Consider the following 25,068-nt stretch of genomic DNA (forward strand, 5'->3'; position numbering starts at 1 on the left):
CAGTTAGGTAACACATATCTAGGTTTTTGTATTATAGAGACTATTAAAGGTACAAATACATTTAAGCAAAATATTCCTAATCATAAAATGTTAGTCTGTTTTTTAATGTCATTGTCCTTTGCTTTAAAAAGCGCTGTGATCAAGCTGTACAAGCACCATGGATCACCAGAGTCATAGCCACTGGAAAAGTCTTCGCTTCCCTTCCTTCTTTATGTTCTGCAGTTACAGAATGGCATGCCTCTTTCCCATTGCTCCTGTTGCACCCTTCACTTACCTTTATTACCGTCCTTACAACTCTGCATCATAATTGTGTATTTACATGTCTATCATGTCCACAAAACTGTGCATGCCTTGAGAGCTAGACTGTCTTAATGATACTCAAAATTCTGGGGTGAGCAGAGCAGCCACTCAATAAGTAATGAATGCTTCAGAAAGCATTCCTATTTCTCTCTAGAAAATTGTCAACATGGAAAATTGCGGTGTCCTCAAGGAACACTGATTTTCTTCCTAGCTGTCATGGCGGTTAAAGCAATCAACCTCACAGCACCCTGCCCTCACCCGGCACTGCCACCATTTCTATTTTCTATCTGAACCAAATTCTCCAGTTTCTAGCATTTTTAAGGAGAAGGATTGACTCTTTTTAGCCAAAATAATGGGGCTTCAGGAAGAGCCAGTTGATACCCACAGGTCTGCTTTAGTCGTGTGATAAAAATGAGTGAGAGGGAGACAAGAGATTATATAATCTGTGTTCGCATATATTTAGGCTCTCAAAAGTTATCAGAAGCAAAATACCTTCAATTTTGGATGCTGCCTTCATTCTTTGCACTTCTAGCCACACAGTATTGAATGAAAACTATACAGAGGACTGCTTTGTATCACTGTCTGGAACTTTGCAGAATATAGTGCACTTTAGAGACATCAACTTCATCCTAGAGTCAACCCCACAACCCAGGTACTCTCATCAAGCAGAGAAGCCTATCTTAGGGCCTAAATGGAATGATAAAAGGATAAAAGGAAGGAATAATTAAGGAGATAATTAATGGTTAGGTCCATCACTAGTATTTCTCTGACTGGTTTTGTTTGTTTAAGTGGCAGATAATCAAGTCTGCAAAATTTAGGTCTGAAAAGCCAGTCATTTAAAACACTATTTGGCAAACCAGATAAGCATTTTAACTATGTGTAGTCACCTTTTAAAAATACAACCGTATTCCTTGCTTTTTAGTGGTAAAACTTTACAGAATTTGATATTATACATTTACTATTATTTTGATTGAAATTGCTGTTAATTTTTAATTGCCCTTGAATCATGCAGTGACGGGAAGATAATTCCTAAATAAGTCAAACATAACATAGTGTGGAAAGACCTGATATTGGCATCCATTACTGATAACTGTAAAAACATAACTTTTCAGAAGGAAAAGATGAATAGAAAGTAATCATAAATTGCCTGCTCTCTCCTTAACCTATACTTTCCTTTTTGTCAGATTCTAGAGATATCTGGTCTGAGCACTTTGTTGAATGCTTATTCTCCTTGGAGAAAAAAAAATAACTGGCTTGGCTAAGCTCAATGAATTGTTTTTCAGCATCAGATAATAATGTGAAGGTATATTAGATGATTAAATATTGACATCTGCAAATTCTGATGATTCTCCCTTCAAAATATAGCCAGAATCTAACCATGTCCCACCACCTAGATTATTGCAATTGCCTCCTGACTCTTCTTCATACCCCTCCATTGTCCTTTCTCTATCTTATTTTCCAAATAGCAGCCATCAGAGCATGTCACTCCTCAATCAAATCCTTCAAAACCTCCCCGCTTAATGAGAGTTAAAGCCAAGTTTTTTTCAGAGACCTGCCACTCTTTCCAGACCTCTCTGTGTCACCTACTGCTGCCTCTCCAATCCCCTTTCCATCCAATTTCCCCAAAACCTTCCTCCAGCCACACTGGCTTCCTGGATACTCTTGGAAATGCCTGGCTCAGGCACTTCTCTGATCTTTCCACAGACAGTTCCTCTGGGTTATCCAAGGCTCACCTCCTTCATTTCTTTGCCTGCATGTCACTATCTTCACACAACTTTCCCTGCAGTCCTTTTAAAAATTGCATATACATACCACCACTCCCTGTTACCTTTCCCATCTTTATTTTTCCCCATAGTATTTAAGATACTATAAAATATATTTATTGTCTGTCTTCTTCAATGTAAATTCCATGAAGTAAGGGATTTTTAAAAAATTGTTTAATTCACTGCTGTTTCCCCAACAAATAGAACACTGCCTGGTATATGGTAAGTAATAAATATTTGTCAGTTGAGTGAACCAACAGTCAAAACATTACCCAGCTTTTCCTATGTCTGTGACCTACTAACTACCTAAGATGTGGCACAGTTATTTTGAAAGGTGTTACCTAGTATCTTACATTTAACTGTATTTGGAAAACCATTTGAATCTGCCTGTTTATGCTTAAATCCGAATTCTATGGGAAAAGATAAAGTCGCTGATGTGCCAAATAAAACCTATTGCAGTGTGTTTTGGTGAACAAAATACTCGTTTTTGAACACTATTTTTCATGGGATGTGTGCGTTGGATGTGAGGGTGGTAACATGTAGGCAAGAGGACAAAGAAGATTGGAGGAAAAAAGATAATACCGATCCTCACCCAGATGTACAATTTTCACCAGACCCATAAGAGCTGGTGCTCTTGTAGTGCTCTATTCTTCATTTAAAATTATTTTCAAGACCCAAAATTGAGAAGACTACCACGATGTTAAATTATGCAGTTATCCTGGAGTATATGAGGCCACTGAACTAACATACACATATTAAATCTCTTTTTTAATATAAAGTTAATAAATTAAAGTAAAGGTGAGTCAAAGTTTGTACAGCTCATTTTAAAAATGGCACTATGGAAAGTAAATACACTGCTGTATGGATGGGAATACGTAGCTTATCTGTCACTGATAGCTAATTAATTCCTTCCCATTAAAATTTAATTGAAAATCTTCAATGATATTTAAGCTTTTGCAGAAGTGTAAACTACTGCGACTACAATTCACAATGCATTTAAAACAATTATTCTTTATCATTAAAGTTAATAATATGCACATTAACCTCTTATGTAGTCTAAATCAATATTGTAGTTTAAAAGATATGACCTCTGGACAGCTTTGTCTAAATATTGATTTCATTGTCATTTGTATAAGGTATCAAACAAATTACATGCTGCACTAATATCATTAATGCTGCCCCCGTAGAGCCTCTGACTTTATGGGTTCTTATAATACAGGGCATAACATTACAAAAATATTGAGGACTTCACAAAATGTAATTGCCTAAAGGATGAGATTTGAGTATGGCAGGGCAGAATTGCTATACACAGATTATAACTTCCAAATCCTTTATTTTCAGTGAACAGAAAAAAAAAGATTCTGCTCTTTAACATGCATATTTAGTTGTTGATGTTTAGTTTCAAATGGTAGATGTTTTTTCTGCCTCAGAGGGTCTAATTTACCTTCTTGTGATATCATCGATATCTCAGAAGAAAGTAACTCAATCTTGGTCCAATTAAAATATTATAATTCTGCAATATAGTAGTTTTTCCAAAATAAACATGATTAGAATTTCCTGTTACAAGTTAATAGTGAATCAGATGAGTTGAAAAAAATATATGCCTTAGAGGAAATGGGCTGTACTTTTCAGATGGTTCTTACAGATTTCAGTAAAAACCGATTTAGGGATGGACATGCATCACATTCTCCATCATAATTGCCAGTTTTAGAATTATTTTTGTTTTAAAAAATTGCAAATTGAAGTGCCAGCTATATAATTTTGTCTCTTTTATTTTTTTCAGCCTCTAAATTGCTATGAATCATAACAATTGCTAACATCAACCAGTTACATCTAGCTCTATTTTGATGGTGGTTTCTTTTTTTAATTTTTAAAATTGTACTTCACTTTTTTGTTTACTATGAAACTTTTTGCAAAAGAGATATGGCCATCATCTTGACACAGTGAACTGTGGGTGCCATTTACACTAAAAATATTTACTGAAAATCTCTTGTAGGAAAAAGCGACCCATTTTGTGTGGTAGAACTGAACAACGATAGACTGTTAACACATACTGTCTACAAAAATCTCAATCCTGAGTGGAACAAAGTCTTCACCTTGTAAGTAGGCATTGCTTTGGGCTCTGAATCCAAACTTGTGTTAAATTCGATTTATTTTTGAGGGTTGTTTTTTTAAATGTGTGTGTTTATTCTTAACTTATTCACAACTCAACGCATCTGGCCTGCCTTTGCTAGCAACAATGAATTTTCCTCCTACCTTCCTGAAAGTGAAACCTGGGGGAAAGGGTATGGCGTTTTTCTTTGTTTTCACAGACATTTTTTAAAACTGTGCTTTTATATGATTTGACTAAGGATTTTGTTCCCATTAACTAAATCGCCATAGTGCTTCTTCCTTTTATACTTTCTATTGAAATTCTTCCCAATTGCATTGACACCAAGGAAGACAAAGCTCTATTTGTTCCATTGCTGAAATCAGCAAACAATCCAGTCTCGATTTAGGCAGATGCTTTAGTTTTGGTTCTTTTCATTTTAGCACAATGAGAATATTAAGTATTGTCCTGGATACCAAAACACCCTTTGAGTTAATTTTCCTTTTGTTTTAAAAAGTTTGTAAATCTTTTCAATCATACACTGTAAAAGCTGCCAATGCTATACTATAGTAACTCCTATGTTCGGTTTTTTAAAGGGAGCTTTTGAAATGAACTCTGAACAAAGGAAAATTCTCCAAACATAAGTACTTCTTTAAAGTTTTCTAACATACTTCTATTTTTTTGTATATGAAAAACTGTGAAATTCTTTATTAATTTATTATGTCTCTGCTTAAGAGCCGGTAACTAATCAGCTTTAACTTTCTGACCAATGTATTTTTAAGGAATTCCACATTTTTGTAAGAGATAAAAGCCTGGTCAGGAGACTTGTACTCCTAAGAAGATTGCAGAGAGTATTTTTCTCTGGAATGCATAATTGAATGAATAGGTTTGATTATTATCAAAGCCATTAATTGATTGTGCCCTGATAAAGCCTCTTCTCTCATGTGGTTGCAATTTTTCAGTAATGAATATATTCACTTTATTGTTTCCTCTTAATTCATGTTTTCTTGGTAAACAGTTTGATCAAAGAATAAATGCTGTCAACAATTTGCACTTACTTTCCAGAAACAAAAATATGAAGAGTTCACACAGTTGTTTATTAACATATGTTGCCTTTGGAACATAATGAAACACTGCTTAATTTCTAAATTCCAGGGTGGTACAATAACTATATGTTACATTTTCTCCATTCTATTTTCTGTGCTTGTGAATTTTTACTATAAATCTAACATAAACTAAGTCAATGATTTGGTGAGAGCTATAAACAAACAAGAGATGTCCTATTATTATATAAAAGAATAATTATATAAAATATACTGTAACTCTTGTTGATATCAAACCTGGTGGTGTTTTATGTGAGGGTAATGAAAAGGTGTGAATTGTGATAATTAGAAGAAGGAAAAGTCTAAAACCTACCGGTGCTACTTCTTGATTTTTTAAATAACTTATTATGTGCCCATTCAGATAGGAGATTATATTTCATTAAAAAATGATAACTTGAAATTACAATGGTGTTTAAAGATACAGATCATAGAACCATCACTGTAGTTGCATTATGGGAAATTCTGTCAGATACCAAGCTACCTTGTGTATGTGTGTATGCAAATAGCATGCATATAAACACACACAAAATCAGCTGGAGCTATCTAAATTTTCAAACCCATTCTTGTTCTTGCTTCCCACTGATGAAATCTTTTTTTCTTACATATATTTATTATGCAGCAACATTAAAGATATCCATTCAGTTCTTGAAGTGACAGTTTATGATGAAGATCGGGACCGAAGTGCTGACTTTCTGGGCAAAGTTGCTATACCATTGCTGTCTGTAAGTTTTATTCACCTGACACACTGTTCTGCGTTGCTTTTGCTCACAGAAAAAAAAAAAAGAAAGAAAGAAAACTCTTAGCTCTGTGTCTGTCATTTCTCAACCAAGGTCTGTAATAAGAACACTAAAAATTTTAACATACTCAATTCACGGCCATGTTGAATCCCATGATAGTTAATTTTTCCTGACAGACTTGATCCTGGTAATGAACAGGTACTTGTCAGAATTGCCACAGTTGTTTTGGGTTCTCTGTCAGTTTCAGCAGCTGGGGGTCAAAGGTCACTGAGGGAGTGTATTCAGTGGAGACCGCGAGACAGACGGCTGTCATGTCCTTTTCCCGCAGATTCAAAATGGTGAACAGAAAGCCTACGTCTTGAAAAACAAGCAGCTGACAGGGCCAACAAAGGGGGTCATCTATCTTGAAATAGATGTGATTTTTAATGCTGTAAGTCTTAACTTTGGCTTTTTTGTACTGCTAAAGAGTTCAGTTTCATGAAAGCTTTTGTTCCTGATTTGTAGAGAATTTCTGTCATTCCTCATTTTCTCTAAACCTTGATGTATCCTGGAGAATACGCTTCTGCCACTGCCTGGCACACCCACACTTTCTGTTCTAGTTGGCGACTGCTGCTGCGGTTGTGTTCTGGCCACTGCCTGCCGGCATAAGAAAGGGAAGCGCATGCATGTGCAACTGTATACATTTATATTTTATGAGCACAGCAGCCAGGACTTTGAAACTTTAGAGATTATTGCAAATTGAACTGCGTGAAAAACTTGTAAACATTTGTAATATATTAATCCATAACAGACACATATGTTGATGTATAGGTGAAAGCCAGCTTACGAACATTAATACCCAAAGAACAGAAGTACATTGAAGAGGAAAACAGACTCTCTAAACAGGTAAAAAAAAACAAGAAAAGATTAATCCCTCTGGGAAGACCTGATTAGATCTGTAAAACATCTAAGTAAATTCAAATAAACTTTAAAGGTATGGAGGGGGGATGACTGGAATTTTTGATCATCTACTTATTGAAAATGGCACTTTCTTTTATTCTTTCTTATTCTCTCTTCCTTCTTTTCTTTAAAAGATCAAACAAGGACAATACCAAACTAATAAATTGGATGGGGGTGGTCAGAAAGGAAAGGGGATACTGTAGGTGATGCATATAATGGATATGTAGTCATATGTTAGCAAAAGAATGATCATTTTGAACATAAAATGCAATTTGATTGCCATGGAATGTATAAAAAATGAGAACACCAAAAGCCGAGGTTCAAATATATGTCCAGACCACCCACAGGTATGTTGCAGGTGTGTGTAAAGCGAGCCCAGCCTAAGCTCTTCCCTCTAATCCAGATGCGATGGGGCTCCGTCTTCTGAGGGAAACCTTCCTGCTAATTAGATTTTAACTATGATCTTTCAGAAGTAAACTTTTATTATTTTTAGCTAAGAAAGTTAGAATCAGGAAATCTGATTTTTCTATCATGAAAAATTTAAGTTGAGCTTGATGTCTATTGCTTATCATTTTTAATTGGGCTTAATATCAAATTTTTAAAAAGTGCTAAACCACCCTTTTTTAAAAAAATTTACATCCAATTCACAGGCAGAGCAAAACTAAAATGTATTTGTTACAGCTAAAAAGTTCACTAAACATATTTGTGCCTTGAAATATTTCATAATTTTTATAACATTAGAAGCCTAAATATATTTTTACTTTTAATCTAATAAATTCAGCAAAACAATGGAGTATTTGGTTGTTTAAGTCAGTATATGAGTGACAAATGCAATATCTAAGTAGAAATGTAAATAAGATTTCTTCACAATTATACATGAAAGTAATAAAAGTAGTTCTTAATGTAAAGTGATAGGGGCAAAGAAGGAAAAGTAATAGACAAACTCTACTTTGCCATCGAGGAATTTCCAATTTAGCAACTTGTCAAAGTTGGCATGCACATACATGTGTCTGTATTTACACACATATATATATTTTCCATATGACTTCAGTAAACTTTGATAACTACTTCTTTAAAATATCATATCAGCATTGAAGTATATTTGAAAATAGCAAAATATTAACTTGCAGACATAAATTATTCTAATTATAATATAGCTATGGTATTTTTGAATCATCAAATTGTACATGAGCTATTCTTTTTTACAGTTGTAGTCATGCCTTAATTTTAAATTTTAATTTCTAATTATATCAATTTTTATATACTTGTTTTAATAAGAGGTTTTGTAAAGTACTTGGGTACCATACATTTTCCCTTACTTCCAAAATTATGAAAAAAATAATGAGAAAATATAGGTTAAATTTATTGTGGGAGAGATATAGATTAGATAGATAGATAGATAGATGATAGATAGATACATAGATAGATAGAATAATAGAATGATAGTAAGAATGGAAGGAATTCCACTAAAATGGTGAAAAAATTTTGTTGTCTATAAGAAAGCAATTCTGGATAGGTTTTTCTGTAAGACCCTAAATAAACAGATTCCAACTTCACTTTGAAATATCTTGCAATTAAACCATTCTATGAATCTCAAAACCACAATAAGGTCTAAGAGTTTAAAATTAATAAAGGTACATAGTGTGTAAGTGAAAAAAGAAATTAGTCTGTTAGAAATTTTTTTTTCTTATGAGCATAGGTAGTTCAACCTACATGTTAACATTACTTTTAAAATTATATTTACTTTAAAAAGCAGTTCTTTCCACTTTTTCAGAAATAAATTCTTTAACTGTGAGCCAGATTGTTTGGTATGTTCTTATAACTTTATTAACTTTCTGAATCCTTTTAAGTCACAATAACCTTGAAGAATTTGCAGTATATCTGATGGTTTTAAGTCTTGCAAATTATAGTAATATTTTCATTTTCCTTTCATTTCCAGCTGCTACTAAGAAACTTTATCAGAATGAAGCGTTGTGTTATGGTGCTGGTAAATGCTGCATACTACGTTAATAGTTGCTTTGATTGGGATTCACCCCCAAGGAGTCTCGCTGCTTTTGTGGTATGATCATACTGTATTACTTACATTGTTATTCATTAAATTCAGTAATCATAGCTGCATGTTTCTGTGGCTATAGTAACAGTTATGTTGATGTGGCCATTTTAAAACTCCTATTTTAAGACTTGACTGGACAGATTTGCCGTGGGCAGGAACCTGATGGATTGTACAAGGTCTGAGTCTAAGAATATATTTTCCCCCCTCAGATTTCCGGAACACAAGACATCTCAGCCAATGTATCATTTTCTCTGTGACAGTTAAAAAGTAAAATTTTACATATTGCATAATTCCAAACCCCAACAGGACAGCCAAGAAAAGTCCTCCGTGTGAAAAATAATAGTAATAATCTTGACCATCCTCAATTTGATTTTATTTGTTCTTTGGTTATTTTTCTTCAGGATATGAAAATCATTGGTAGCAGAAGTCTGTAATACTGCTTGGTTATGCTTTAACATGTGATTCAATTGGAAGTGGATGTGACCTATTTAAGAGATGTTTTATTATTTCTGAGATTCTAGCTTTTAAAAAAGTCACAAGTAAGAATTCGATAGATCCAAAAAGTCCTTTAATATGTTCGTCTTGTGGCCTTTTACTTTGATTATTTAAAAACTGCTGATGAGACCAACTGGCAGAACTAGAAAATCCAAAAGAATACTTTGCTCTGAGCTTTAGCTGGGATTTTCTTCTCTCACATTATTTTGGCTTATTCAGGATTTCAGTTTGAAATTTAAGTAGAGTCGTTCTTTTGAAATCCATTATTTTATTTTCATGTTTGTTCGAATATGAGTACCTTATGCTTCCTTATAGTTGCCAGTTTAGCAGAATACAACTTTATTATGGGGGCTTAGAAGAAGAGCCTTAATTATAGTAACAAATCAACATTTTAGTATTACCATCCAAATGAGTGTATGCACATCTGTTTAGTACTTTGAGCTCTGTCTTCCTCTCAGGCCTTGTATGGGACTCTCATTAATGTCTGAGCACATGGAACAAAGAGTGTGTATGTCCTTTTGTGTTGTAAGTTACCAGAAAGTTAGGCAGCCTGCTTCCCATAGACATGTTGTTGTCTCCCTAAAGAAACTGATTGTCATTATCATTGTTTAAGAGAAAAAAAAAACTCTCTCTCTCTCTCTCATCTCTCTCAATATTCTTTTTGTAGCTCTTTCTCGTAATAAATATATGTGGTACTGTAAAGCGAACTTTATTCTGATTTTTCCCTACCCAAGAGGCTCTTTGACATTGAGGAAAAAAGATGTTGAGTTTCTATGTCTATTTTATACTATTACTTCCAGGTTCTATGGGGTCATATAACAGATGCAAAAAAAAATTATCCTGAAAAGATCGTGCTGCCATTTTTGATTCACTCCTTCAAAAATCATTTCTCACAGCTGTTTGTAAAATTTGAAAACTGAGAAATGTATATAATTGTATTATTTGTTCAGCAACATTCATTTTGGACACTTTAGTGTTACAGTGTATTGTGTAAGTCTTCATAAACTTCTGATTTCTGGAGGTCACTCACGTAAAATGAAATTCAAGATGGCAGCCTTTTTTGCAATTTCCTTTTGATTCTTAAAAAAAAAAATCAGATACTGAAATTCTGACCAACTTAGGTACATTTACATGATATTACTTGCATGTGTCCGCTGTTAAGGGGGTCAAAATTCCCTGGAGAAGAAATGTAATAATATTTCTCTTAGCTGATAGTCAGTGTCTGATGGATTCAGTCCTATGAAATACAAGCTGAATGCAAGAGGCTTAACAAAAAAAAAAAAAAAAAAAAAAAAAGAGGGAGTCAGGCATAATAAAGATGGGAAAGGGCCTGGTGACACTGATGGTGAGAAAAGAGAACACAAACTACAATGTGAACACACAATAAGAGTACTTTGGTGAAGAACCCATAATATTACCTGTGTTTCACTGGAAAAAAGAAGCTCTGAATCGCATTCTATTGAATGTGATTAAAACAACTAATAACAAAACCAAATGTCATTTATTACACCTGTACTGTGAGTTCTATGAGAATGGGAACCCTGCCTTTTCAGCCTGGTCCTCCAGCATCACCTGCAGTTTCTATCACTTAGTAAGCTCCCAGTGTAAATGGCTGACAGAATCAGTTGATCAATCTATGTACCAATAAATTAATCTAAATTTTTTTCTTAGGTGTAGAAACTCATTCTTCAATGATGCCAGATAAATAAGGATTTGCTCTAATGAAGCTAGTTATTAAATTGTGATAAACATAGCTTAGTACTATTGTAGCAAATTTTCCTGGAGTTTTCATAAACTACTTCATAATTCTTTATCATTTATTCTAACCTCTGATTAAGTTCTAACATAAAAATCTCCTTATAATGACAAAAACAACCACTAATATTTGGTAAGCACTTACTATGTGTCAGGGAACTGTTGTACATGTATTAGCCAATTTAATTTTCCCAACAACCTGAGAAGTAAACAGTGTTAGTTTTCCATTATACAAAAGGAAGAAACTGAGGCACAGAATGGTTAAGTAGCTTGCCCAAGGCCACACAGCAGATACTATTTCTGAAAGAGCTTTTAAAATATATATAAACTTTGTAATTTTAATATCACAGCAGTTCTAAACAAAAAATACTTAGGATATTTATTCATCTTATAGATATTAAGTTATATATTTAAAAATAAAATGTTTCAACGATCTCATTGCATAACTAGAGACTTTTTAGGCCAGTTCATTGAAAAGAACAGCTTTCCATTAGGAGAAGGGTATGAGCAGCACCCCATTGTTACAGGCATATTGTTCTCATCATGTCCTGTTGATGGATCACAGGTCTTTTATCATGATATCGGTTCCACTTGGCCCACATTTTTATAAATGCGGCCACCTTACAGAGCACAGGCATTTCTGTCATGTGGCTTGGTTTTAGGCCTAAGCCAGTAAACTTCATAATGTTTAAGTGCCTTTTTTCTATTCTATTTTAACTTTTCTAATTTACTTAGTATCCAAAAATAAATGTAGAATAATAAAAGTGGAAAACAATTTTTTAAAATCCCTATGTCGATTAAAGTAGCACAGAAATGCAGGCTTAGGACAGCCCCAGCTTTAACACTACCTCTCTGCCATAGGGAAGAGTCAAAGCAGCTGATGATATTAGAGACAGGCATTGGTCTGGAAGGTGATGGATAAAATACAGCAGACACATTTCTGGGCCTGTGCTTATTTTGTGTGCGGTGCATTCGGTTTTAAAATTTTACTGTGAATATTGTCTGCTTAAGAATGAACACAGACATGTGTGGTACAGAAGGCACTGCTCGTCTTTAGGAATCATCTATTGTAGACATGGAAATGTCTCATAAATTGGGCCTAATTTTCATCAGGCTCTTGACCAGACGTTTGTGTTCTTGTGGATGTCAGTGGGTGCAACATGGGGGAAGAAAGAGTGCACATTTTCTCTTTCTTTTCAGTACTGTCATTTCTCACTGTAATGAGCACAAAAATAATTGGACAACTGAGCTATCAGTAAAAGGACACACTTCAGTGTGCGTCAAAGAATTATTTTACAGGACAAACTTTAATCTTTAAATGTGATTGTAGATAATTTGTGGTACCATCTGTCCATTTGGAATTGTTTTAGCCTTTTCTGTCGTTATACAGTAAGTGCTGCTGTGTTTAACATTAACATTTGATATTTTACACATTTAATTTCTGTTCTGCTGTGTGGTCCTTGGGGAACGGAGCGCTAGTGCTACATGAGAGAGACAAAGTATTGATCAGTTAACATTTCAGCTACATTTATGTATGTCGCAAAATTAATGAAAATGCCAGACAAAAATGTCAGAGTGCACAAAAAGGTAGAATTTAAATTTGGTACTTTAATGAAAAGTCTTAAGATGTGCATTATCAAAAATGTCCTCTTGCCTTTAAAGCACAATTCCTAACAGAATAACTAAAGGGAGACACATATTTTACTTAGAGGAACAATGAACATGAATTATGAAAGGGTGTCAACTCCTCGAAGTACCTTGTGTTCCAAAAACAGCATGTTTGAATGTTTAACTGTTAGTCATAAAATACATTTCTTTCTATTCATATCTGGAGGGCTACTGGCTTCAGCCCTCTGTCCTGAGCAGCTTACCAGGCAGGTTTCCTACTGAGATTCTCTCCCTAGGTTTTCCTTGGTATTCATGTGTTCCTTTTGTGTCAAAACCAAGAATTCCCTCTACAGCAATTCATCGAAGCCACTCCGGTTCATTATTTGTTTTTTTTTTCTGGGTCCTTTTCAAATGCCTGGTTTTCCTTTGCTTCCAGATAATTTGTGCTTCACCTTTATTCAATCCCCATTTTAGTAAAGGATCACATTCAGGATAACAGCTACTCCCAGAAAGCTGGGCCATTATGCAGAAGAGAGAAAAAACAAAGATGATGTATGCAAAGAATGACATGAGGCAGCTCTGTATAGCCAAGTGATTTAAAAAAAATGGAGGAAGCACAGCAAAGAAGGAGGAACTGGACTTGCAGAGGCAATGGGAATGTAATACAGTGACCAAAGACAATAGGCTCCTACAGACACCTTATCATGTACTTCCTTCCTGTGCAGAAAGTCTACTGCTTTTAAACAACATAAAGACTTTTTAAAAGTTATTACAAACCCTAAGAACATCTAAAGTGGCTTTCATCATCAAGGATCAAAAAGGGAGAATTGCTTAAGAAGAAATATCAATGTGAAAACAAAGGCATGTCTACATCACCTGTAGTTTAAGTCTTAATATTCACATTAAGGCACAATTAAATGTAGGATAATTACACTGAACGTAGTGATGGTCATTTTAAGTTAACAACAGAAATTTCTCTTCTGAAAATTTAAAAGATAATAGTACTACCACACCAATAGAATTATGGCTCAAGTTTATGGCGATTTTCACATGATTTTTGTGGAAGTGTTTTTGTTGTTACTGCTACAATTTTTTTTAGCGCTAGCAGAAATTGGAAATGTTTTAGATGTAAGTTTTGTTACTTTCTCCACAACTGCAAAAGAGAAGTACTCCTGAACCCAAAGAAAGAAGTACAAAGGCAAAATGATCTACAATTGATGGTCTTACTGTGACACTCATGAATTTCCCTAAAATTTTGGAAATATAAACTCCTAAGCCTTTTTGCCCATCTTTCTTCATGTATATTTTCCCCTGACATATATACTTACTAAGCTTACTAAGCAATACTTCCAATTTAATATATACAAATTTAGAAGCTATGTTAAACATTTTCTCACAAATAGGCAAGTAAGGGAAGAAGAAAACTTATATAAAATTTCACTGATTTAAAAGAGTATATATTTTTAAAGTTGCCCAAATTCGTTTTACAAAGTCAAGAAGTATTGACACTTAGAAGTTTCTTATGTTACAATTTTCTTTTCAGTAAATAGATTGTGCGCCCAATTTATCTGAACATGCTAATACATCAAATTGCTACTCAAAATAGATGTTTTTCCCCAAATTTATCTCAACACTAGAGAAGAAATTTTTTTCAAATGTTGTCTAGAATTACATTAAAAAATAGTAAATTAGGTTTTCCTAAGCATTGCCTTTCACAAAGGATTGCATATAAATTCCTGCAATTATATAAAAGGCCCCCAAAGAGTATAATGTATAATTGAGCCAGGTTTCAGGTTTGGTCACTATTGGCTAAAATCAACCCTGAATCTTAGGAAATGTAGCAAACCAGATAATAATAGAACAAAACATTTTTCTCTAATCCTTCCTGAGGAGTGAGGTTCTAGTTCAGTTTGTGTGCCTATTTAATTGTAAAGTTATTTTTGTTTTGTTTTTGTATCTGCTAAATCTACAATGCAACATTTGGCTCAAATCAGTGTTTTGTTCACTTTAGATGATGCCACTGCCCTTTTTTGTTTATTTTAATAGATATCAGCAAAAGGGCTTTCTCAGAGCTCTTTGGAGGAAGATAATCACATAAGCCACAGGGTCTGCTATTCTCTGAAAGGCATATTTCTCCTAAATTTTATTTCACATTTACAAGAAGAAGAATTTAGTTCCTGTATCAGGTCTCACTCATGTTCTCTATGATCTCTGCTCCTCTGCCTTTGTCCTGTAACATGGGAGGTAGTAGAATGCCATAATTTGGAAAACTTTTCTTCTATGAGTGATTTGAGGAAAAGAAAATGATTTCATTTTTTCTCAGGTATACTGCTATTGTGCTATGTCATACTCAAAAAATCACAAATACCACCAGCATAACTATGATGCCATATTGAATCTAGGAATTAGCCTTCTCATGTGCCTCAGTGGTGCTATGAATGAAAGTTGGCGTGGTGGAGGACACCAAAGCCTCAGTGTGTTTTTTCTGGCTGTATGGACGCTGCCCCACTTCACTTCCAGCTTCCTTCTTGCATTACTTATCTGGTAGTTTCAGCCCCCAGACCTTTATAAGACCCTTTAAAAATTGTTACATGGTCAATATTTCACAACTGAGTTGACTAAGGATCAAAAAATTATAATAAATCAAAGATGTCTCGCTGTCTGTCCCCAGATTCCTAAACCAATGTTCTTGTCATTTGAAGGATGTTCTACTTTCCAATTTTGATTTCAATTGTAAGGGACAGGAATGCTGAGCAAAATGGCAAGCCATATTCCATTGCAACATACTGTGATATGAAGTATTTTGCAAAGGAAAAAGTTTAAATAAATGAGCTAATTATAGAATTTATTTTAGTAAAATGTTGTAGGAATAATAACTCTTCTGAAGGGTTATAAATTATAACAGAGATCCCATCATTAATATGCTTTAGTCATTAAGTTCACGCTCCATGTATTTTCATTCCCCTTTGTATCAGGTAAAAATTAAGAAATAGGAGCAGAATGCTTTCTGTTGTCCAGTTTTCCTATTTTGACCAGGTGTGCAAATATTCTTTACAATTACATGTGTTAGTTAATTTACCAAGTTAGAAGCTGACCTGGAATGTTAAGGAAGTTGTTCTCATTTTTCCTTTACCCCTTCTCTTGCCATTATTTAGCACATTTTAAATTGTAGTAAGAATTGGGAATAGACACAGCAGGCAGGCTTTGCCATAGGTGGGTCTGTGAGTGATGACTCTGTGGTGCATCTCGTACTTTGCTGTGATAACAGAGGTCCAACACTCAGCAAGTGGTAACATTGAGAGATCAATAACAGAGTAGTCATCAGCTATTGGCTCAAATAGCTGAAATAATGAAGAGAAAATCAGAGAAAAACTAAGAGGCAAGGAAAGACAGAAAGCATATCAAAGTGCAAATAGATATTTGGATTTGATAAATGAAAGTCAGCTCTCATTTTAAGGACAGGAATGAAATATTTTAGAGACAAAGTGTGGCCTTTATTTCATCTTAAATCGGTGTTTCTCAATATATTTTTTTCATATTCACTCACCTAAGGAGAAAAATTTCACTTAATGAGAGAAATTAAATACTAAGGGATATGATTTTGTCAGGGGATGTTGAGCTTTAGAGGGCCACAAATCATTATAACATCTAAGATTTCTCCCTATCTCAAGAACCAATTTTTACCCCCTTGGGTACCACATTGACCCCGCTGCGAATGTATGTTACAAATGAGGGTTAATACAGGTTCAACTACGTTTACTTTTATACTCTTGGTGGTAAAGTTTAGTTTGGATTTTCTGTATTTCACATATGATATGAATTATTCCCATAGGGAATTAGCCTGGAGAAAGACCATTTGGTGATCTCCATACAAAATTATTAACTATAGTAGAGTCCAATTAAAGGACAGGTATTTGTTTGACTTGATAGAGATTGAAGAATTTGATCTTCCCTCTTATGCAAACCCATATGAGGGTTTTCTTCTCTGTTCCAATTCCAAGAGCACACTGTTGGAGAAGTCCAGAAGTCCACATGAATTCTGGACTAAGGTAACTTCTCTTATTATAAGGGTTTGATGGGTTTTGTCTATACATTGCCCTGTATTTATAACTAATTGACACTCTTTATATTTTTTAATGAATATTATGTCAGAGATATACTTCCTGAGGCTCAATTACCTATTAGATCTTCATTGGAAGTGTCGGAAGGGGGAAAGGATTTAGAATAGGAGAGTGATTTAAAACAGTGAAGATACTTGTTCTACTGGCTGTTCTACATGGCAAGTTACCCAGTTTACCATAGGTCAAAAAAATTTTAGTATTGTAATTTGCCAACAATATGTAAATATATGTCTTATATCCCCTGTAGCTATATACAAATAATCCTAATGCATTTTCCATAGTTAAGTCATTCTATAGTTTCTACCAAGCATACTTCAGGCAAGAATTCGAAACAAGAATTTTTCATCCTGTGTTGTCCTAAAATGTCAGCAAATTAAACAATACTTCCCTTAGTCAATTAATCTTTTTTATTGAACTTAAAATAATGGATTGCCAAGGTTAAAAGGAGTGCATTAATTATCCACAAATGAATATACTGGTTGTATAAGAGAGGTGTTATATTTTGAAGTGATATTAGTAGAGTGATGGCTAGCACTCAGAAAATTAATTCATAAATGTAGAAGTTCAGAGAGCTACATTTTTTTTTTCTAGTTAGGCAACAACATTGAAAACTTAAAGAGGGTCAGTATATATCTGGTTTTGTTTAAATTCTTTTTTGTTTTGCTTTCATTATATTTAATTGACACATAATAATTGTACATATTTATGGGATATAGTATGGTATTTCCATACATATATATATACAATGTGTAATGATCAAATCAGGGTAATTAGCATAACCAGCACTTTCAAATATTTATCATTTCTTTGTGTTGGGAACATTCAAAATCTTCTAGCTATTTGAAAACATATAATAAATCGTTGTTAATTTTACTCACCATACATGGGTATGGAACACTGGAACATAATCCTCCTATCTAACTGTAATTTCTTATCTCTTAACCTCTGGCTCTACGCTGTCCCCCACTGCCCTTCCCAGTTAAACTCTTTTTAAATAGAGCTTTGTTCTTCTATGGCAATAACCTATTGCACACCTCAACCAGGAGGCTGGTGTTTTAAGAGAGGCCTTTAACCTAGGTTCTATTAGCTTGACTGAGTGTGCACTTTTCCCTTTACTTTTTAATTCTCAGAGTATCAGACTTCTACCACAGTTTTATTTCTGTCTTGAATCTTGGCTGATATGTAGTTAATATAGAATGTTTACCATATAGACTCCAAACCTCCAAACAAAATGTAGAGGTCTGTTTTATAAGACAGTTGCTTAGACTTGGAACACATTTCTCCATGGTGGAAATGTCATCGATCGTGACATAGAATCACAAAGCCTGCTGATCCTTTCATAGAGTACCAGCTGTAGAATGGAAACATCCCATGGATAAAGTAGATTCAGTGGAATCCTGGCTTGGTGTTTGGAATGCCAGGACACATCTAACCCAAAACTAGCTTCAGGATGGTGCAGCTTCCTAAGGCAAAGACAAGGAGCCTAAAGGTGGAGATTGTGTGGGCTTTGAATGGGGCAGAGGAAGTTGTAGAATGCTACAACTGGAAGGGAGGTTAGAGATTATTTTACAGGACAGAAGATCATAAGAGGTAAAATGACTTACTAACATAGTAACTCTCCTTTTTTCTCAATAACTAGTAATGGAAGTTTCAGAGATAGCAACAATGAGAAAAAAGGTGAAGTTTGTGAGTTACATTATCCTTAATTAAGGTATCTGACATTGTCATGTAGAATTCTAAGTGTGTAAAATTGGACTCCTTGTCCTTGGAATTTCCTGTTGAGGAATGTGTTGATCTGGGAAGGCTAGATTTGCTGACTTGATGTAATAAGTCTATATGCACCCTGCTTAGTGTTATTCCTACAGTTTAAGTGATAAGCGCATATCTTATGTTTGATGAACTTTCCTATTAGTGAAAATCACATCACACTATAGCGCCACAAAACACTGCAGAGATGTGTGTATAGTAATCACAAACTCTTATAAAGGGTTCACTATGTGTTTAAGTAAGACATATTTTAGACGTGAAATATCATTTGGCCTCCAAGTAGTATAAATGACGCTTTTCCCAAAAGTAAATGTCGACTCATTAAGAATATATTTCCCAGGTTTCAGATATATATTTTCACTGAGTTGCTTAAACAGCTTAAACTACCTATATTGATCTATATTGATTAAATGGTAGCTAAGATGAACCTGTCCGTGGCCTAAATTTTCATTAGACTAAATAAATGCCAGGAAAAAGTGTATGTATTTGAATTACTTAGAAAAACCAGTGACTTGGTTTATTGTATCACTGTCTTTCTAAATTTCCTTTAAAATTATATAGATCCAAATTATTCCAGCATAAAATTAAACAACATAATGGGATAGCATATTTCTTTACAAAGTAGTGACAGTACTGAAATAATAATTTGGGAATATTCTGAGGTACCATTTGAATTTGGAAGGTATTGCCCACTTGTTATTTAAATTATCTGAGGTATAGTTTGCTATAGATTTGGTGCACAAATTTGTTGTTATTGGAGATACTGGAGAGAAGAAAGATAAATCATCTGTATGAAATGCTTTGACATCCTTAAATAGAAGGACCTGTGGATAATTTAGACTTAAACAATATTTGGCCACAACAACATAGGTTTTTGTTTCTGAGAACTATGTAGTCCTTCAAAGTTTGTATCAGTATGAAGAAGTATTTAACTTAAAATTATTATTAGATAATATTCTAGATTAAATCTAAGAATAGGGGATAATTCACAAGAAAAAATGTTTCATCAGCGTTTGTCACAAATGCCTGGCTCTCTGAAAATATACTGAAGGCATATTTAACAATACTTGAGTTCTATTTCTGATTGGCTGGACTATTTAACCTAAGTTTAAGGAACCAGAAAATACAACAGATTATAAACTGAAAAACGCTATTTGTCAGTATTTTTAATCTATTACTAGAGCTAGTGACAGGAAATAAACTCAGGCTGTTCTGCTCAGGATGCATTTCACTTGCCATTAAGAGGTCTTCCCCCGTTTTCATGCACACTCAATAAAGCTGTATTGAGTGGCTGACTTAGATGACTTCAGCGGCAAAACTTGAAGTTACAGCTCTAATATTGTAAGAGAAACCTCCAACAGTAGTATCAGATGAAGCTGAGAATAAATGTGGTGTATGGGCATCGTAAAAGGGTGAATGGGGGATACATTTATGCCCTCCTCTATCTGCTGTGAGATCCATACATAGGATTCATACTCATTATTCTCGTCATCTTAATGAGATCAGTGTGGGAACATTTTTCCCCTTTCTCTCTTGACTGTCAGAAATGGGCCACTCCATTATGTCTCCTTCCTCTCTCTGCTTTTAGGGGACTAGTTACATTTTCTTGAAAGGCCAGAAATGTTAACTGGTTGCAGCAGGCAGCCCCAGTGTGTTGCATATAAAGGCTTAAGGACTTATGGTAGAGCCACAACATTAGTCTCTCTCTTGCTCTCACTGTCTTTTCCTCCCACATACGCTTTTATTTCCTTTTAGACTTTTATTATTTGCTGTATTTCCCAAGGTGTTTCCCTAGAAAATAAGAGAAAGGATAATTTCTCCATCTTTCCTGTATAAAGTTCCTGAGTATTACCTCTGATTGCTATCCCCCTTCTCAGTGGGTTTGCTGCTGTAATTATTTTTTTACACAATCTTCCTAAACCAAGTCTGAATGTAATTAGTTCACGTGTCTGTGCCATGCATATGCCCAGCCTTGAACTCAAAGAGGTAAAATTGGCAAGAGACCAACTTCTAATGCATTTTATCCTCAAATAAATTTCCAGATATGTCAAGAAACAGTGTTTACAGTTAAAGCTGCTAGGAGATATTTTTTAACCATGTTTGTAAATGGTGAATTTCCTTAATCCTCAAGGGCAGTAACCAGAAATTATGGAAATATGATGTAAGTGATCTAGGTCTATAAATGATTATATTGTAACCACACTGTTTGTGGAAATGCTGTCATTTATAGAAGAGGAATGTTAGAGGATTCCCTTTAACGTGATTGAAGAATTTTAGAGTAGGCATTTTTAATATTTGCTGCCCTCTTAATTATTACTTGTTTAATGTACCACTGTTAGCACAGGGATTATGAGTTAATAAAAATGTCATAGTATTAGTGTATAAAACACTATATAATTTTCCCCAGGTAATGATTAACAGCATAAGGCTGTATTAACAATTTTCTTAGTGTACAGTTCCTAAATGTATTTGATTCTCATCTTTTAAAAAATAATTTTATACTGAAATTCAGTAATAAAATATTTGAGAGATTTAGTTAAGCTAGTTCATGGAAACTTCTTAGGTGTGTGAATTTTTTCCAGTGGTTTATACTGTATTGTTATGTAAAATATCATTCTATTTTAAAATTAATATGAAAGTTATAAATGTTGTTTTAACATTCACCAGATAAGCCTTATTGAGATTCATAAAGAGCTTGTTTAGCTCATCATGGCGTTTGTTCAAATAGTTGAAAAATAAAATTATTAAGCCATTAGGTCATGATTATGTAATGGTTTTGTTCACATAGATAATAGGTTTCCTTTTCCCTCTTTCTTCTTAAATAATGTCTTTCTGGCTTTGTTCCGTGGCTGTGGCAGGCTGTTAGTATGTATCTTTATACCATCAGAATGAATGAGATATATCTGTATAAATTATTGATTCACTTGAGCCTACCTCGGTAATTCAGAGCTGAAAACTCTGGCAGCTTATCTAATAGAATGATACAACTAGCAGACTGAAGTTACCTACCACAGCAACAATTGCCAGTTGGGGGGTCAAATGCCCTTTGACCTTTATACCTGAACACCTGCAAATTGAGCTGTATTCCATTCAGAATTTTAAGAACAGGTTCATTGTCACAGGAAGTAGAGTTTGTTTCTTGGAGAAAATTATGCCAGTTCTAGTTCTGAATGAAAGACAAGGCCTTTATTACTCAAGGGATATTAGGGCTGACTGCTTTTTTGAGAAAACAAATTTGCTGTAACTTTATCTGTAATTTAGTCCTGAATAGGTGCAAATAGACTGCACATTGTATGGAGCAGAAAGAAGAAAATAGGGGTTTGTTAAAGCCATGCAAGGGCTATGTAACCATTATATTTCCGAGGGAAGTCTTATCAGAGTTGTGGGTTATAAAGGGGAATATTTTGGTTACATCCTTAGTATCAAACACCTGTTCAGAATTTTAGTTTACAATGACATTGGAAAAGAACTTTTTTTTGTCTGAAATTGTGGATGACGAAACACCTATCTCCTGAAAATTGCTAGGTAGGCTTTGACATGGAGATTGCCCCATCCAGAAACCACAGAAACGGTTCAGGTCTCTACATGAGATTGAATGCGAGGCTTAGATCTAATCAGACTATGCTGATTTGTTTCACTTTTATAGGAAATCAGATACATAGCTTTATATACTCTTCCCAATTAAAAAATAAATCCTATGCAATATTATTTGCTTGAGAATTCGATTTAAGTTTTGCCAATGCTGAAAGTAAGATGAATATTTTTAGTCAGGGACAAGAAAAAACATATTTCCCCTGATGACCCTCCAGGTCACACAGTGTGGGGACTAATGGATCATATATTTTTATTTATTTATTGCAGAAACTCATCCCTCAAGTTGGTCACCCACTCCTTAGTCAGCAAGCTTGGTAATTGTCATAGAAACACTCATTTTTACAGTGTTATAGTTGATCACTGACATGGAACCAGACTAGGTAATCAAACATCTTAGCCATATGCTTGTTCTAAGCTCCAACCTAGTCAATTAGCACATTTTCTATTAAAAACTTGGTTGTAATAGGTCTTCATTAGCCAGCAGTTGCCATAATTGAATAGTTACTTAATTATTCCATTCCCCAACCTCATTTTCACTTGTTTTCAGACTCCAAGTAGGAATATTTCCAAGAACATTCATGATCCCTACCTCAAGCTAAATTCATGACCCCTACCTCAAACAAGCTGTTAGAGGTTGACCAGGTTTTAACATATAATTTTTCTTACTGTGTTTTGGCATATATTACTAGGCCCTGGGGCTCTCCTTTCTTTTGTTTATTTCATAATGTCTAGTGTTTCATTACTGAGTAAAGAGAGAGAAATCATCTATGGTAAAGGCCCAAATAGATGAAGCATCTCTAGAATGTGACTACTTTTCTCCCCTTAAACTCATCCCGTCTTCACCTTCCTCCAGTCCACCTACCAGACACCTGTCTGGGCATGTCATTATTCTGATATTCCCTCCACTATCTGCATGATGGTCCCTGCCACCATCTGCCTGTGTCTACCACATTTCATGTCACTGAAATTCACCTGTCCCTTAAGACTTGTTCCCTGCAACTTTGAGGATGTCAGCTAGATAATCTGATGACCGTATCTGTTATCCAGGGGTGGGAATAGAGTCACCCCTAAATAGCATATGCACATTTTATCACTATCCTTGTGGACAGAGTATTTCTCATTCCCTTAGGCATCCAAGTTCTTAGGTACAAGCAGGTGTAAAAGGTTGTAATTGAGATATCAGAGAGTAGATAGAGCATTAGAGTAGCCCTCAGATAACACCATGTAGGAAACTTCTGTTCCTAGCCACTCATAGAGATTTCCTTCTTGATGAGAATTGTACTTCTTCCTTTATTATAAGATGATACATATCAAACAACCTGAATGAGAATTTGTCATAAAGGTTTTCTGAGCTGGGTAACCTCATTGCGCTTTTCTCTATGCAATACAAAGTAAGCAGAAGCAGCTACCTGCCTAAGAAGTGTAACAAGCCACATTTGGCTTAAAAACACACAGTTGAACCTTCTCTGCATAATGAAACATCATAGCTGCAAATTTTCAGCTATGAGAATAGCACATGAAAAGAAAGGATAAAATCAAAGCCATACTAACGTTCCTGCTACTGTCCATTCTCTGGAACACAGGAGAATCCTTTCTAATGCATCCATCCTTCCTGACCAAGTCTTTGCGATTTAGATTTGTAGGCTGAATTCAATATAAGAATATAAATGATTTCAAGGATGACAGATTACAACTGGTTTCTCTCCCCCGCCCCACCTACCCACAACACTCATGTTCACCTTTATAACAATTTTTTTTCAAAAAGTAATGTAGTTTAAAAATCATTTTAAGTTGCCCAACATAAATGATAAAATCAAATATTGGATTCACAAACAATAGCCTTTATTGGTTTGTGACAAGTGATCCATCTTTTTACATTAGTGCAGCTTTCCGAACCAGATTATTTTTCATAATTGATAATTTGTGAGTCATATATTTGTTATCTGTTCTTTTATGGCTTTGAAAATAGTGAATGATGCCAAAGATCACGAAGCTTTTATAAAGAAAATGATTTTAGTGTAGTTTATTGGCTGGCATTTTCTGAAAGTATGTTACCAGTAAGTTTTGCAGAGAATGTAACAAAGATAAAAGTAACATCCCTTGCTAGAAAAAGACCTGGTAGGTCTAGAATTCATACTGATAAAAGGAATTTAGTTTTAGGAATTGTTCATGTTTAGCATGAGGACAACAAACATAGACACATTTTATAAATGTTAAATACAGTCTGCAAGCTAAGAATAAATAGTTTTGTTCCATATATGGGCAATTTTCCCAATACCTTGCTATAAGCATTAAAATTACACCAACAGAATAATGACACTATTTCTTACAATCAATAATTTTCATTGATTTTGATAGATAGCCTTAGGATAAGTATCCACCAACTATAATACAATTTTTTCTTATTCAGTTTTATATTTTGTTCCTAAAACATCTAAAATGCAGTAGGAAAAGTCTTACCCCTTATTATGGTTTATAATGTTACGGGTAGAATTAAGAGCTCTACACATGAATTTATTTGCCCCAGGTAAATAATAAGACCTTTAAAATCTCTGTTGCCTAAGAGGCAATATGAAAACTTTTTACCCTTAATTAATAATTGTCTCACACACTCTATAAACATTTTCACTAATTCTGTTCACAGTCGTACTGACTGAAAAAATATGAATCAGTTGTAAAAGTAACAACTTAATTTACTCAGAACTATATGAGAAGAAAAGTATTTTTAGATCAATTAAATATTA

The 25,068-nt window shown here is 34.4% G+C and overlaps 1 protein-coding gene across 19 annotated transcripts in view; it reads left to right on the forward strand.

Annotated features, from left to right (window-relative positions):
* Positions 1 to 25,068, forward strand: part of MCTP1 (multiple C2 and transmembrane domain containing 1) — a 595,528-nt gene that overhangs the window by 419,479 nt on the left and 150,981 nt on the right. For all 19 annotated transcript variants that reach the window (XR_008479839.2, XR_013532231.1, XR_013532232.1 and 16 more), the window contains 5 exons: positions 4,060 to 4,162; positions 5,875 to 5,977; positions 6,321 to 6,422; positions 6,803 to 6,877; positions 8,871 to 8,990. Coding sequence is in view for 14 of the 19 variants with exons in the window: in XM_054252591.2 (XP_054108566.1) it covers positions 4,060 to 4,162; positions 5,875 to 5,977; positions 6,321 to 6,422; positions 6,803 to 6,877; positions 8,871 to 8,990 (503 nt within the window). In the remaining 5 variants the exon portion in view is untranslated. The remainder of the gene's footprint in view (positions 1 to 4,059; positions 4,163 to 5,874; positions 5,978 to 6,320; positions 6,423 to 6,802; positions 6,878 to 8,870; positions 8,991 to 25,068) is intronic.

Source organism: Callithrix jacchus, chromosome 2 (genome assembly GCF_049354715.1).
Source record: "Callithrix jacchus isolate 240 chromosome 2, calJac240_pri, whole genome shotgun sequence".
Classification (NCBI taxonomy): Eukaryota; Metazoa; Chordata; class Mammalia; order Primates; family Cebidae; genus Callithrix; species Callithrix jacchus.